We start from the raw sequence: 17,295 nt of genomic DNA on the forward strand, positions 1-17,295 counted from the left end.
CAATGGGCTACACTGGCTGGGCTCTTTCCAGTTTCTTATTCTGTCATCCCTGGGGTGTGGCTCTTGATTTCTGGGTCCAGGATGGCTGTTGGTGGTCTTGCTAGTATCCAAGCAGCAGGATGGAGGAAGGGACAGAGAAGTGGCTGGACACTCTTAAGGGAAGTTCTGTGTAATTCAGTGATAACCAATACTTAGTCATGTGATCTTTCTGGCTGCAAGAGAGGTTGGGAAATGTATCTTAGCTGGACAGGAATGTGCTCAGCCAAAAATAGGAGTTGTTACTATAAGAGAGGAAGGTCTGGAGATTGAGGTAGGCGATTGGTGTTTCTGCCATACTTCATAATTAGTTTCTCTGTGAACTCCAGACTAACCTACACACTTCCCAGATTTCTAGGTTTGAATCCTAGTTGTGTTATATATGTGCCTTGGTGTGTTACTCAATCTTTTTGAGCTTTAGCATTCTCAACTGTAAAATGGAGCTAATATTTACTTTAGATGCTTGTTAGAATTAAATGAAAATATTTCTTATGTATCTGGCAACATAATACTAGTACACTCCAAATACTAGTTTTTCCTTCTCCTCTCTCAGGTTTCGGGACTTGGATATCTGAATGGGTAGAGTGAAAAAGAGAAATTGGAGATGGATAGGGGAGGATACACAGTTCAGTATTGGGCACATTGTCACCCAGAGGATAATGTATGGCAGGCAGACAGATAAATGGTATGTCACCCGCAAGACAGTTCTGGACTGGTCATGGATATTTTGAAATCATTAGTGTATAGGGGAAGACTTCACTGATCTAGAAGACTCAGGGATGTATACAATTTTAGAGTTACAATGGGCAAAATAGAAGGCATGTCCTTGAGTAAGTCTCCCCATAACGCAGTGGTTCTCAACCTTCTGGCCCTTTAAATACAGTTCCTCATGTTGTGACCCAACCATAAAATTAATTTCGTTGCTACTTCATAACTGTAATGTTGCTACTGTTATGAATCATAATGTAAATATCTGATATGCAGGATGGTCTGAGGCGACCCCTGTGAAAGGGTCGTTCGACCGCCAAAGGGGTTGCGACCACAGGTTGAGAACTGCTGCCATAACGCATGAAGCAGCAGCTTGCTTTCTGGCCTTGTTTGCTTCCACTTTGATTCTCTCCCACTCCAGCCATGTTGAACTTCTTTAAATTCCTTGAATGGGCCCTGTCTGTTTCTGTCTTACCCCTAGGCCTTGACACGTGCTATTCTCTTCACTTTGAAAATTTTCTGAACCCCCCAACCAAGACAACCCTTCTTTCCCTTCAGGTCTCAGCTTTTATGGCATGACTCCTGGGAAGCTTTCACTAAGTCTTGAATGGTTGCCATATTATCATTTCATGTCCGATTATCTGTTTCTCTTCCTCAACTATAAATAAACTCCACTCCCAGTTTTAACGTTGCCATTTAGCATTGTGCTGCCCACATAGAGGGCACTCAGGAAGTATCAGCAGACTCCTGGTACTTACATTACCATAACATGATATCTCTTCAGTAGTGCTAGTTTGTTTTGCAACACTGCACTGTTCTTTTAGTGTTTGCACATTGAGTTGTTTATATGAATCAATGATTGTGAAATAGTAAAGCTCATTCTCCCTAACTTATTTAAAAGTTAACTTTTCTACTTAAAGTAATACTTGCATATTGAGGTAATACTAGAAGGTATATTATAAAAACCCAGCAGTATCCTTCTTTCTTTGTCCGGGCCTCAGAGGCAACTGCTTTTAACTGTGTTTATAATTGTCTAAATGTCTATTTTGTGATCTATCAATTTTAGATAATACCCATTGACTCCTTGTTATGGTAAATGCATGCATGATCTCCTCCTTCCCCTACTTCTGGGCTTTCCAGTACAGATAATTATATACAGTGAGCCTTGACTTACGAGTGTCCCGACTAACGAGTTTTTTGAGATACCAGCTGTCTCTCGGCCGATTTTTTGCATTGAGTTGATAGAGTAATTTGAGTTAATGAGCTCCTTAATGAGCTCGGTCTTGGAACGAATTAAAATTGTAAGTCAAGGCCCCACTGTATATAAAAGCCTAAGCAACCATTATGACTGGTCGACCGAACAACCAGTCGACCAGTCGCTATGATGTGCACTGACCACCAGGGGGCAGGTGCTCAATGCGGGAGCTGCTGCCTGGTGGTGAGTGCACTCCCACAGCCAACCTCCCGCAGTCCCTCCCCCTGACCGGCTGGCCCTGATCAGCCCCAATCGGGACTGGGAGCGACGGGCGGATCAGCCCCAAAGGGACCTGACCTGTGCATGAATTCGTGCACCGGGCATCTAGTATAGATATATACAAATTCTTGGTTAAGTTAGTGTTTACATTATTTTGACTACATAAATATTGCTCACTGCTGAGCTGAGTAATTTACCTTGTTTCCCTGCCCACCTGCCCCCACCATTTGCTTATTTTGCCATGAACATATTACTAACTTTTACCAAATGCTTTGAAAGACCTGTGGGGATTGGGCCCCAGGAAACTAATGCAGGGTGTTACTCTGGCTACCGCTGTTGCTGTGCCTGATGAGTTGTTTTTGTCTGTGTCCCAGAGGCTTCTCGTCTTCGTTGCCTTTGTTATTAGCACACAAGGTAAGGTAACTCTCAGGCCCTGCACAGTTCCTGACTTGGCAGGAACATCCCTCTGTTTTGTTTGTGCTATCTTTTTAGAACTTCTAAATAGGTCTTCTAATTTTCAGTCTCCTGTATTCCATCTGTTTGTCTTCTTTTTAAAATTTATTATGGGAGTTTCCTTGGCCTCCTTTCTATTGAATTTTTTATCTTATTTTTAATTTCAAGTGTCATTTCTTTTTTTAAAAAAATATTTTTATTGATTTCAGAGAGAGGAAGGTAGATGGCGAGAGAGATAGAAACATCAATAATGAGAGAGAATCATTGATTGGCTGCCTCCTGCACACCCCACACTGGGGATCTAGCCTGCACCCCTGGCATGTGCCCTAACTGGGAATTGAACTGTGACCTCATGGTTCATAGGTTGACATTCAACCACTGAGCCACCGTGGCTGGGCTGTGAATGCTTTTTAGAAAATCCAGATGCCTGGGTCCTACCCTGATATTCTGAATTTTTTGAGGCCCAGGCATTTGTATTTTTAGCCACATGCTTCTCATGTGTTTTTCATGTACATTTAAGTTTGAGAGCCACTGGTTTGGACGGTAGTTGGAAAGTGATCTTTCAGACTGGAGGGTCTTGAATGTCAGACAATTGAAGAATCATTGAATGTTTTTGAGCTGTTGAGTGAAATGATGAAAGTGGTTATTTTACTAATATTAAAAATAAATTGTATTTGACCTTTTATTTGGCTGATCATACACTGTGCTAGGTTGTTGTTTTTTAATCCTTACCCGAGGACATGCTTAGAGGAAGGAAGAGAGAGAGAGAGAGAGAAACATCTGTCTGAGAGAGAAGCATTGATTGGTTGCCTTCTGTATTCACATTGGCGCAACCCATTGTGCCCTGACCGGGAATTGAACCCAAGACCCTTCGGTGCATGAGCTGACACACTAACCACTTAGCCCAGTGGTTCTCAACCTTCCTAATGCCGTGACCCTTTAATACAGTTCCTCATGTTGTGGTGACCCCCAATTTCAATGTTACAAATTGAACATAATTAAAGCCTAGTGATTAATCACAAAAACAATATGTAATTATATATGTGTTTTCCGATGGCCTTAGGCGACCCCTGTGAAAGGGCCGTTCGACCCCCAAAGGGGTAGCGACCCACCCGTTGAGAACCGCTGACTTAGCCACACTGGCCAGGGCTGAGTGCATTGTATGGATCATCTTGCTTCAGCCTATAATATCTTATGAGTAGTAAGTATTGTTGTTTTTCCCATAATGCAGTGAGGTTTTATAAGTTGTAAATGGAGATTCAGACTGATTCTTATACAGACTTAACAGAATCTAGCTCACACTAGAACCTTTCTTCATTGCAATGCTGGACTGAATTTCCTGTTTCTTTTAAGGATTAATGCAGTAGTGGAGTGCGAACAGTGAGTCGAAGTGGAAAGATTGGAAGTAAAGACACCTGGATATTGTTGCACTAAGTCATGTGAGATTATAGAAGCCTGGTCTAGCATGGAGGCAGTGGGAATATAAAGGAAGAGATGGATTTAAAAGACGCTATGTAGCACTGTGGATGCTGTGGAAGAACCCACAAGACTTGTTGATGTCATTGGAGAGTCACCCTATAGCAGTGATGGCGAACCTTTTGAGCTCGGCGTGTCAGCATTTTGAAAAACCCTAACTTAACTCTGGTGCTGTGTCACATATAGAAATTTTTTGATATTTGCAACCATAGTAAAACAAAGACTTATATTTTTGATATTTATTTTATATATTTAAATGCCATTTAACAAAGAAAAATCAACCAAAAAAATGAGTTCGAGTGTCACCTCTGACACACGTGTCATAGGTTCGCCATCACTGCCCTATAGTGTGGTAAAGACCAGGGATTCTGGAATGAGATGACCTGGGTTCAAATCCTGGCTCTGCCACTTATGACCTCTGGGGCCTTGGGGAAGTTACTTAACCTTTCTGTACCTTAGCTTCCTCATCTGTAAAATGAGAACATTATGACCACCTCTTAGAGTTGTTCATAGGGACGAAATGAAGCAGTAATTATACAGCACTTAGCCTAGTTTCTGACATAGATCTGGCCGAGTAAAAGTACCATTGCACATACTGTTCCCTCTGTCTTAGATGCTCCTGTGTGTTTTCATAGCTTTTTGTGTATAAATAACTCCATTGTGATACATACCATATGTGTTAAATAGGCTTTGGGTTCATGAATGGCAAGGAACTTGGTCTTAATCATTTTTACATGTTCAGTTTCCAGTATAACACCTGACATTTATAGGATGTGTGTAATAGGTATTTATGGAATGAATGGTTGGTTATGTGAGTGAGAATTTGAGGCAAAAAGGCTTGGAGGGGTTGCTTATTTTGGGGGGCAATGTTAAAATCTGTTTTAAAATTTATGATGATATTAAGACATCAAATTTAAATGGCCATTAAGTAAAGATTTATGCTTGGATTTTGACTGAGAAGTCAGGATAAAATATTAGTTCTGGGGTCACTCACATAGAGGTTAAAACACAAGCCAGAGCACATTCAGATCCTTCCTGAAGGAGAGAAGGTAAAGAGAGTACAATCCACTTATTTAATAACAATAATATTTTTTTTTACTTTAAATTATTATTTAGGAACTAGAGGCCCGGTGCACAAAAATTTGTGCACTGGGGGAGGGGGTGGTCCCTCAGCCTGGCCTGTGCCCTCTCGCAGTCTGGGACCCTTTGGGGGATGACCACCTGCTGGTTTAGGCCCGCTCCCTGGGGAATTGGGCCTAAGCTGGCAGTCCGACATCACTCTGGCAGCCCGGGAGCCCTCGGGGGATGTCCACTTGCCAGCGGGGAGCAGACCTAAGCTGCAGTCGGACATCCTTAGGGCTGCTGAGGAGGTGGGAGAGGCTCCCACCACCACCGCTGTGCTGGCAGCCATCAGCCTGGCTTGTGGCTGAGCAGAGCTCCCACTGTGGGAGCGCACTGACCACCAGGGGGCAGCTCCTGCATTGAGCGTCTGCCCCCTGGTGGTCAGTGTGTGTCATAGTGACCAGTCATTCCCAGTCTTTCTGCTGTTAGGGTCAGTTTGCATATTACCCTTTTATTATATAGGATAATCTACCTCAGGAGATATGTCATATATACTACAGAAAAATCACATTCCAGGGTAGTTTTTACATAATGGGAACTTCAGGGGAGTAGTGGAAGTTGAGAGGGCAAACTGGTTTTGAGAGGGAGGATGGAATCAGTTTTGCACACACATGTTCTTGACTACATTGCATTAAAATAGGGTCTTTTGAATCCCTGGCTGGGTCGCTCAGTTGGTTAGAGCGTATACACTCATGTTGTGGTTCGATCCCTGGTCAGGGCACATGCAAGAATTAACCACTGGGTACGTAGATAAGTGGAACAACAAGTTGATGTTTCTCTCATCTCTCTCTACTCCCTTCTCTTCCTTCCTCTCTCTCTAAAATCAATAAATACAAATTTAGAAAAACAGGTCCTTTGAAAGGGTTACTTCTAATGGCATAAGCCATAGCATGCTTCTTGTTTTTAGTATAGACTTATGTGAGGGGCATAGTTATCCACAAAATTACTGCTTATATGTTACACACATAATTAAAATATGTTATCCTTGAGTTTAAAAAAATCTTCAGTATCTTAGGGATCTAGGTAGAACTGGCATTCTGGTCAGAGGTTGGGACTAGGAGAGGTTTGAGAGTAACATGGAAGCCACTAGTGAAACCAGGAGAAGAAAGGCTCAGTTACTGACAAATGGAGAGAAAGAAGAGCTGAGAGCCTAGGAAGTCTGGAGGCACAGCAAGAGGGAAAAGCAATAGGACTCTTAGGAGGCGAGCTGATTGGATACAGGGTTTTCCTTTTTCTTTTCTTTTTTTTTTTAATATATTTTATTGATTTTTTACAGAGAGGAAGGGAGAGGGATAGAGAGTTAGAAACATCCATGAGAGAGAAACATCCATCAGCTGCCTCCTGCACACCCCCTACTGGGGATGTGCCCGCAACCAAGGTACATGCCCTTAACCAGAATCGAACCTGGGACCCTTCAGTCCACAGGTCGACACTCTAGCCACTGAGCCAAACTGGTCAGGGCTGGATACAGGGTTTTTCGAGTTCCATTTTATTCTGGTTTTCATAACTAAGAGTCTTGGGAGTTCCAAATACAGTAAATTGGGTCCAGGTCGTGTGTGTGTGTGTGTGTGTGTGTGTGTGTGTGTGTGTGTGTGTGTGTATGTGTGTGTGGAATGCTTGGTATGATCCTTGGCAGAAGAGATGCCATTGGACCTCAGTTTTCTGCTTTGCTTTCTGCGAGGGTGGGGAGCAGGTGAACTTTCTGACAGGGGTACTTCAGTGGCTAGTCTTCGCTTGTTCCTTGGGCATTTCAGCTGCCTCGGGCACTGCCTTCACTCTGCTCAGCAGATAGTACCCTGTTGTTGCTGCCTAGGGGCGTGAGGTACGCCCATTCTAAGATCTACAAGTATAGATTCTGACTTCTGTGTTTGTGTTGGTTAAGACAGATGTTAGCTCCATTTTTCTCCTTGTAACTTTGTATCTGATGTCTCATGTATTTAAAAATAAAGAAAGGTTCTGATTTCCTTTAGTATGTTTACAGTTTTTTTACATTTAGGTCAAGGGGAAGGAAAAGTTTGAGGATTATTTTGAATAAGTTTGAAATTTCTTTCCATTTTTTTCTAGGTTGTCTTGTGGAAATGAAGGTTTAAGGACAAGTTGTCTACCAGATTAGAAGATGGGATCAAACAGCAGCAGAATTGGTGATCTTCCTAAAAATGAGTACTTAAAAAAGTTATCAGGCACAGAATCTGTCTCTGAGAATGACCCGTTCTGGAATCAGCTTCTCTCATTTTCTTTCCCTGCACCAACCAGCAGGTAAGAGATCACTTGGAGATTAAAATTTGTATAGAGGGCCACATACATTTGTGTGGTATGCTCAGTTAAAAAAAATTTTTTTTTAATGTCTCTTCGTCCATTTATCCATCCATCCATCCATCCATTATCTGCCTGTCTATCATACATGTACCAGTAGAAAATCCAAAAGGTAGAAAAGTAGGAAGTAAGTTTTTCTTTCTTTTCTTCCACTCAACCAACAACCACCTCCCTTCCCCAGAGATGATTCCTGGTAGCAGTTTTTTTTTTAATCCTTCTAAAGATAGTACAAAGTTATTTAAGCATATATCTCATATAGTTTTGCAAAATTGTTTAAACACAAGTGGTAGCATACTACACAAATCTTGCTTTTTCTTTTTTTGCTTGCTATCTCTGGCTTTTTCTTCCCAGTTAATTAAAATATATCTAAGTATATATGCAACTGCCTTTTTCTTTTAAATGTCTGCAGAATATTTATAGAATATAATCAGTTTTCTCTTGGTGGACATTTACGTAGATTGTTTCCAGTCTTTCGCTGTAACAAATAATGCTACATACATTATTTCTCATGCATACAAATATATCTCTAGTTTAGAAAGTAAAAATGCTGGGTCAGACTGCATATGCAGTTGTTATCTTGGTAGATATTGCCAAACTGTGCTCCATGGAAGTTGTAACAATTTATACTACCGCCAGCAATGTGTGAGAAGGTATATTTCCGCACACCTTTGTCAATTTAATGCATTTTTAGACTTTTTGACCTTTGTCAGTTTGATAGGTGAAAACCAATATTTCACGTTTAAACTGATTCCTGAGCCAGAGGAAAGGGGGCTTGGGAATAGGAGAGGACTGGTCCAGGTAGGGAACAGCATAAGGAAAGCCCAGGGGTAAGGAATGACATGTCAAGTGTGCGAAACTTAAGAGGAGTGGTGAGGGAGGAGGTTTGGAGGATTTGAGGGTTCTGGTGAAAAATATTAATGAGTTTTGATTTTGTCCTAATATCAGTAGAAACCATGGAAAGATTTTCATCAGAAAGGGCATGATCAGATTTTCACTTTTTTTGATATTCTAGTTGTATAATATTGTGGTAATCACTCCATCCTTCAGCAGAAATTATTACTTCCTGACTAAACAGTTTTTTTTTTTTTAAATAATTCAGTTACAAAATCAGATATACAAATTCCAGCCATATTCTAGATATGCAAGTAAAAAATCAGAGGGTACATGGAGACTGTGTGGGATAGGCAGGATTTCAGGATTCTGGAAAATATTTTGGAGGGCTTGCAATGTGAACAGAGCCCCAAAGAAGGTGGATGATTTAGAAGCAGAGCAAGCAAGAAGGAGAATCCTGATATTTTTATTTTATTTTATTTTATATTTTATTTATTTATTTAATTTTATTTTTTATAATTTTATTTTATTTTTGTTAATCCTTACCCAAGGATATTTTTCCATTGATTTTTAGAAAGAGTGGAAGGGAGGAAGGAGGAGGGTGAAAGGGGAGAAAGAGAGAGAAACATTGAAGTGGGAGAGAGACATCTATTGGCTGCTTCCCACACGCACCCTGACCAGGGCCAGGGATGGAGCCGCTAACTGAGGTACGCGCCCTGGACTGGAATCCAGTCTGTGACCCTTCAGATCACTGGTTGACACTCTGTCTACTGAGCCAAACCGGCTAGGGCAGAATCCTGACATTTTTTAAAAGAGCATGGACAAAGGCATTGAGGTGTGACACAGTTCTGTGTGTGGGTGTGGACCAGTGGGATACCAGCCAGCCTGAAGGAAAGTGCTGGTCACAGGGGCCTGTCCTGTGGACTGGAGCCTGCCCTAGCATTGGCAGACGATAGGAAGAGATGGAAGAGCCATAGTGTCTGCAGATGGAATTTAATAAATTATAATTTTATTTATTTTTGTATGAAAAGTAATCCATTCTTCTGGATCAAAATTCAAAGATTCAAAGGTTGTAAAACTGGGAGTCTCCTTCTTCTGTCCTCCCACGTGCTTAGTTCTCTACCCCAGAGGCAACAGATGTTATCACTTTTCTTAGATGTCCTTTAAGGCAGTGGTTCCCAACCTTGGCTGCACATTAGAATCACCTGGGAATCTTTTTAAAATCCTGATTTCTGGGCCTCATCCTCCGGAAATTCTGTTTCTTTGTTACTAATGTTGTGGCCCCACCCCATAACAAAGAAACAATTTCTGGAGGATGAGGCCCAGAAATCAGGATTTTTAAAAAAATTCCCAGGTGATTCTAATGTGCAGCCAGGATTGAGAACCACTGTTTTAAGGGATGTTTCATGTTGTTTTAGTCCATGAGAGCTACTTTAACAAAATACCACCGACTAGGTAGCTTATAGCAAGAATTTATTGCTCAGGGTTCTGGAGTAGGAAGTCTGAGCTCTCAGCACCAGCATGGTTGGGCGATGGCCTTCTTCTGGTTCACAGCTTGCACATTCTCTCTGTCCTCACAGTGGAGGGAGCCAACAAGCTTTCTGGGGCCTTTCTAATAATAAAAGGCACTAATCCCATTCATGAGGATTCCACCTTCATGACCCAATCACCCTCAAAGGCCCACCTACTAATACCATATACTTGCACCTTTGGGGGTTAGGATTTCAATATATGAATTTTCAGGGGACATAAACATTCAGACCATAGCACATGCATATACAAACAAATATGCACATACATCCCCCTCATTTTAGACTAATAATAACACACACTTCTGTACTTTGTGCTTTTTTTCAATGACTGTGTCTTGGAGAGCCTTCTCTATATTAGCTTCCTCATTATTTTGATGGGGCATCGCATGTCATGGCTGAATATACCAAAATTAATGTAGCAATATACTTTTACCATTTGAATTGCTTCTAGTGTTTTGTTATTACATATAGTACATCAGTGAATAACCTTATACATACGAGTAGAAGTGATTCTTGTGCTGTGAATAAAGTATGACCAAAAGACTTCCATTAATTTTTCCAGTTTATGTTAGAAGGACATGAGAAACAAATGTAATAGGCTGGGAACATATTTTAGGGAGTAATGAAAGCACTTCCCAACATATGGGGGTGGGCAGAAATAGGTTTACAGTTATAATACAATAATCCCATATAATAAAAGCCCAATATGCAAATTGTTCCCTCAACCAGGAGTTCGACTGCTTGCTATGATGTGCACTGACCACCAGGGGGCGGTGCAAAACATGGCGGGCTTCGGTGACGTGGCGCTGGCTGTGGGCGGCAGTGGAGTCACCGCACTCCAATCGCCTGCCAGGCCTAGGGACCGCACCTGTGCACGAATTTCGTGCACAGGGCCTCTAGTCTATATAAAAGCCTAAGCAACCAAACAACCGGTCGACCAGTCACTATGTTGCGCACTGACCACCAGGGGGCAGACGCTCAATGCAAGAGCTGCCCCCTGGTGGTTAGTGTGCTCCCACAGCGGGAGCACTGCTCAGCTGACCCACGGGCTCCAGACGCAGGGCTCATGGCTGGTGAGCGTTGCTGCAGAGAGGCGAGCCTCTCCTGAATGGGACTGACTGGGTGCGAGCCTGCGGCAGGCGCAGTGGGGCTGGGATGAGTGGGAGTGGCAGGCAGGAGTAGCAGGCGGTGTTGGACTGCCGGTTTTGGCCTGATCGCCGCAGGCCACGCTGAGGGACCCCACTGGTGCACAAATCTGTGCACCAGGCCTCTAGTTAATAAATAATTATACAGGAATAAACTGTGTTTTGCATAACACAACTGTAAGCCTACTTTTGTTAACCCTGCATTTCATGATGTTTCAGGGTAAACTGATGAGGCTGTTCTAGTGGCCTGGAGGCTCTGAAGGGTGTGGCGATTCTGACCACAGAGGGCTAAATGGGAACATCAAAATTTGTTGCCCATTTTTGGCACACCTGTTAGAAAGCGGAGGATTAGAATTCTGATCCCTGGTAGGTTTTTGTTGAATGGATTTGGGGAAAGTATTGTTTTAGGTAAGGTGAATGATAGATAGGAAGGAAGAGAAAGTAGGTCAGGAAAACCAAATGTGAGACAGTAGCAGTTATGTAACCACCATGTGATGAAGGGCTGAATTTCTGTGCCTAAGCAGGAAACAGAAGTCCTACATCCTTGTGAAACTGATGTATCTAGTTAACAGAACTTTATATAGAAAAATATATTTTAAAAGTTTTGTTTTAGATTGATATTTGATGTAAGCATTAATATTTTTTAAATTGATTTATTGGGGTGACATTGGTTAATAAAATTTTACAGGTTTCAGGTATACAATTCTGTAATACATCATCTGTATGTATATTGTATTGAGTGTTTACCACCCCAAGTCAAGTCTTCTTCTATCACCATTTATCCCCACTTTATTCTCTTCCACCTGCCCCCACCCCGCCTTCCTTCTGGCAATCAATCACTATACTGTGTCCATGAGTCTTTCTTTTTTTTTTTCTTTGCTTAATCCCTTCACCCTTCTCACTCAACCCTCAACCCCCTACCCTCTGACAGCTGTCAGACTGTTCTCTGTATCCATGAGTCTGTCTCTACTTTGTTAGTTTATTTTGTTCGTTAGATTCCACATATAAGTGAAATTATAGGGTACTTGCTTTTCTCTGATTGACTTATTTCATTGAGCATACATAATACTCTCCAGGTCTATCCATGCGGTTGCAAAAGGTAAGATCTTTTTTACAGCTGAATAGTATTCCATTGTGTAAATGTACCACAGCTTTTTTATCCACTCATCTACTGATGGGCACTTAGGCTGCTCCCCAATCTTGGCTATTGTAAATAACACTGCAATGAACATGGGAGTGCATATATTCTTTTGAATTAGCATTTCTGGTTTCTTTGTATACAGTCCCAGAAGTGGAATTGCTAGGCCATAATGCAGTTTCATTTTTTATTTTTTGAAGTAACTCCATGCTACTTTCCACAGTGGCTGCACCAGTCTGCATTCTCACCAACAGTGCATGAGGGTTCCCTTTTCTCCACGTCCTTGTCAACGCTACTTGTTGTTAATACTTAATGAGCTTAAGAGTTCTAGATTTGAGAGCAGCGCTGAGCTTATTTAGAGAGCTTATTTAGAATGAGAATCATTTTGCCAAAAGGTACAGTGATTTGGGGTAAAGTATGGAGAACAGAGGCAGGAAGCATGGCAGGGGGAGCATAGATTTTGGAGCCAGACCAACTGTGTCTTGTATCTCAGTCTCCCCATTTATTCATTAGCTTTTTGAGCTTAGGCAAGCTGCTTCATCTTACTGAGCCTTTAAATGCTTCTGTAAAATGGAAATCATAATGCCCACCATGTAGACTTGTGGGGAGGATAAAATACCATAAGGCATGTATAGTGCCTGACTTTCCTCTTCTTTCAGGAATAAATAGCCATTAATTTAAACAAGATCAAAGGCTCTGTCTTGAGAGTTAGTCTAAAATATTTGAGGGATGAAAATAGCAGCAGAAATTTCACCAATTTTCTGATGACTGCCTTATCCTAGTGATTAAAAATCCTATGACTCTTTCGCATTAATTGTTCAGTTGTTTTAAAAATTAGGCCAGACACTGATTCTAGTAATACTTGTCTTTGTGCTTCCACAACGCCTTTTTATAAAGGCTACTCTTTAGAAACCTTACTGTATTATGAAAGTTGTGTTATATATACTGAGCACTAGATGGTGCTCAAATAAGGCAAGAAGGCAGCGTTTATATTTGTTCCCAGTCCTGAGTACCAGAGCAATGCATGCTCATTTTCAGTACTTTAAAGTCAGGAAAGCACAAGGAGGGTAAGAAGATAAAAATAATAGCAGTGAGAAGTAACCGTTGTCAACATGTTGGGTATATCCTTTCAGTTCTCTCAAAGTGCTTGCATCATATTCTATATGTTTCTCTAATTCACATTTTCCTCCTACAGTGTTTTCCTACAACATAGTTTAAATGGTTGTAGAATGTCCTGTCTTATGGATGTACATAATTATTGTGTTTTCCTACAACATCATTTTAAGTTGTAGAATGTTTTCTCTTATGGATATACATAACTATTGAACTAATGTTGAACATGTTGATTGTTTCTTATTTTTCATGATTATACTAGAGGCCTGGTGCATGAAATTCGTGCAAGAGTAGGCCTTCCTTCCCCCAGCTGCCGGTACCGGCTTCCCTCTGGCACCCAGAACCCGGGCTTCCCTCGAAGCCCCGGCTTCTTCTGGAAGGTTGTCCGGTCTAATTAGCATATTATGCTTTTATTATTATAGATAAAAAACTCTGATGAACTTCTTGTAGCCAAGTCTTTGTACAAAGCCCTAATTATATAAGTTCAATGAATTATTAGTAGCTTTGTTGGTAAATTAGTCTTTGAAAAAAATCACACAACTCTTTCATTAAAGTTAGAAAATACAGAAACAAAAGGGAAAATAGTCATGTATTCTCATCACATAGAGATAACTACTGTTAATATTTTCTTATTTATTCTTGCATACTTTTTAAAATTCCCATACCTGTAGATGGACATGTACATTTTATATGTCTTTCCCTCCCACAAACATGAGATTATACTGCCATGTAACTTTAAAAGCATTGATTTATATGTGATATATTTACATTTATTTACCAAAAAATGCCTCCCATTTGCCAGGTACCACTTTTTTAAAATATATTTTTTTATTGTTGATAGTATTACAGATATCTCCCGCCAGGTACCATTTTTAAGGGCTGGAAACCTTGCAGTGAATATGAGGAATGAGGTCCCTGCCCTCGTCAAGTTTATATTTTAGTGGAGGTGTGGGTAATAAACAAGTAAAGAAATAAATACATAAAGTCAATACATAAAGTGTCAGATGCAATAACAAAAGCAGACCAAGGTCATGGAGTGGGACGGAATGGGAACAAACAGAAAGCGGGAGATTTCTTCAGATAGAGGGTCTCTGGGGAAGCAGCATTTCAGCAGAGATAGGTAGTGAAATTGGGGAGTGAGGCACGCGATCCTGGGAAAGAGCGTCCAGGTAGAAGGAGCAGCAGGTATGAAGGACCTGAAGCAGGAGCAAGTTCTGCATGTTGGAAGAATGGCAGAAGTCCAGGGTGGCAGAACAGCAAGCAAGGAAACACATTACCTCGGGTCCTTTGGCCATGTTAAAGGTTTCTTATGTTGCATGGTATTAAAGAGACAAGCATGTCTTAATGGCAGTGTTTGAGCATTGAGCCTAGGCTGCTGTAATTTACTAACTCTCCTACAATGTGGATTTTACTCACATAGTGTGTTTTATTGTGGTAAAATTAACATAACTTAAAATTTACCATTTTTAAGTGTATGATTCAGAGGTATTAAGTACATTCCCAATGTTGTTTAGTCATCACCACTGTACATTTCCAGAACTTTTCATCAGAAAGAAAGAACAGAAACCCTGTACCCATTAAATAATAACTCTCCATTTCCTGTTCCCCTAACCCAGTGGTCGGCAAACTCATTAGTCAACAGAGCCAAATATTGACAGTACAGTGATTGAAATTTCTTTTGAGAGCCAAATTTTTTAAACTTAAACTATATAGGTACATTGTTAATAACTTAATTAGGGTACTCCTAAGCTGGCCTTTGCTAAAAACATCCTCAGTCTGATTGAAGTACATTCGCTGAGGTCAACCCCTTCCAACTCTCCCATCCACACTCGTCTTGTATACTTGTTTCGTCTATCTTTTGTCACCTGCGCGCGATTTGCGGACGCGACTAGCACTAACCACTGCACAATGAGACTGCTGACTGACTTGCTCACTCAACTCGTGCATGAATCGCGAGCGCCTCCCCCCCGCCCCCCCCAGCCACGCTGCGTATCCTGCGGCCCGCCTGCACCATATCTCCTGTCGCCCGACCGACCGACACCCCCCCACTTCTTCTAACGCCACTTCTTCAAAATAGACTCGCCCAGGCTGAAAACCGACTTCTGCGCATGGGCCATGAAGTTTCAATCCCACTGTACGTGCGCGCCTGTATTTTGTGGAAGAGCCACATTCAAGGGGCCAAAGAGCCGCATGTGGCTCCCGAGCCGCGGTTTGACGACCACGGCCCTAACCCCTTTGGTAACAACCTCTATTCTTTCTTTCTATGAATTTGCCTATTCTTGGTAACTGATGTAAGTGGAATCACATAATATTTGACGTTTTGTGTTTGGCTAATTTCACTTAGCATAATATTTTCAAGTTATATCCCGGTTGTAGCACATAACAGAATTTCCTTCCTTTTTAGGCTGAATAATAGCCATCGTATGAATACACCACATCACTATATTTTTTAAACTTCAGTTTGTTGTACTTTCTTAAAAAATTCTTTTAAATGTCTTTCATTTCTCTTCAGCATTGTTAGGGTTCAGTGACCACTCTGATTTTTCTTTTAGGATTCCCCCTTACATTATAAACAATATGCACATTCCGCTAAGAGGCTTGGCTAATGTAAACATCTATCTTAACTTAGCAGTTATTTATTTATATTATTTTTAAAAGATTTTTAAAATTTATTTTAGAGAGGAAAGGGGAGGGAGAGAGAAACTGATGGGTGAGCAAACATCAGTTGGCTGCCTCCTGCTGGCCCTCTACCAGGAATAGAACCGGCAACCCTTGAGTGTTCAGGACAGTAACTACTGGCCAGGGCAGTAGTTACTTATTGAGCACTTACTGTGTGCCAGGTGCTGGGCTCATTGCCTTAGGGGCATTTCCTAATTACGTTCTCATACCCAATCTATGCGATAGATTCTGTGATCATTCTGGGAAAACTGAGAGCTAGGGAGGTTATCCACGGTCACACAGCTACCAAGTAGCTGTTCTGGACCAGATTTAACCAGGTTTGTGTGGTACTGAGACAGATCTGTTGGCCTTGATGCTCTACAATCCTCATTTGGGGGGATAATCACAGAACAAACTTCAATTAATGGTTAATTATATGATAATCTTTAAGAAAAGAATCACCACCTTATATATTCACTTTAAAAAAGAGAATAGTTTACTGCTTTTTTGAGAGAGAGGAAGGGAGAGGGAGAGAGAGACACACATTGATGTGAGAGCACAACATTGATTGGCTGCCTCCTGCACACCCCCTACCAGAGATGGAGCCTACAACCCAGGTATGTGCCCTTGACTGGGAATTGAACCAGCAGCCTCCTGGTGCACTGGATGATGCCCAGCCAACTGAGCCACACCGGCCAGGGCTATATTCACATTTTCAAGCACTTTCAAAGCAATAGGTCATAATAGCAGGTACTTCTTTACAATGTAAATGTAATAATTACATTATGTATAATTAATACATGAAAGCTGATGGATAATCTTTCCATTATTTTAACCTTGCCTTGAGTAGTATGTGTTGTCTCTGTTAAGGGGAGCTGTCTGACTGATCTTTTCTGAGTTTTTTTTTTTTTTTTCTTCTGGGTTTCTTGATCTGTTTCCTTAGTTGAGAAACAGGGAAAGAGACTTTTATTGAATTAGGTCACAAGTTTTTAACTGACAGAACAATTAAGTGATTGTAAAATTAATTTTTTCTTAGAATTTTTGATGCCTGGGATAATTACTAAACTCTCTTCTAAACCCACTTCTAATTCCTTCATCATAGGTTTACTTGAACAGGGATCAAAAGAGTATACTAGGCCATTTTACTAAGGGAATAAATAATTTGAGACTTTTTTTGGCATCTTAGTTTCTCAATTGAGAGACCAAAAGAAGTTCAGTTTTTACATCTTGAGTCAAAATCTGTTCCTTCATTAATACCTTTCTATGCAAAATCATTTTAGAAGATACTTGAGTTTG

At 41.1% G+C, this 17,295-nt stretch overlaps 1 protein-coding gene across 6 annotated transcripts in view; it reads left to right on the forward strand.

Moving 5' to 3' along the window:
* DYM (dymeclin) overlaps nt 1-17,295 on the forward strand; it is a 248,720-nt gene that overhangs the window by 14,992 nt on the left and 216,433 nt on the right. For 4 of the 6 annotated variants that reach the window (XM_023750840.1, XM_023750842.1, XM_014452527.2 and 1 more), the window contains exon 2: nt 7,334-7,525. In XM_023750840.1, coding sequence (XP_023606608.1) covers nt 7,386-7,525 — 140 coding nt within the window. In that variant the 5' untranslated portion in view covers nt 7,334-7,385. Of the gene's footprint in view, nt 1-7,333; nt 7,526-17,295 lie in introns of those variants that run through there. The other 2 variants (XM_023750841.1, XM_023750844.1) reach the window with 2 other exon arrangements.

The sequence above is a fragment of the Myotis lucifugus genome, unplaced genomic scaffold (genome assembly GCF_000147115.1).
Source record: "Myotis lucifugus unplaced genomic scaffold, Myoluc2.0 scaffold_16, whole genome shotgun sequence".
Lineage (NCBI taxonomy): Eukaryota > Metazoa > Chordata > Mammalia > Chiroptera > Vespertilionidae > Myotis > Myotis lucifugus.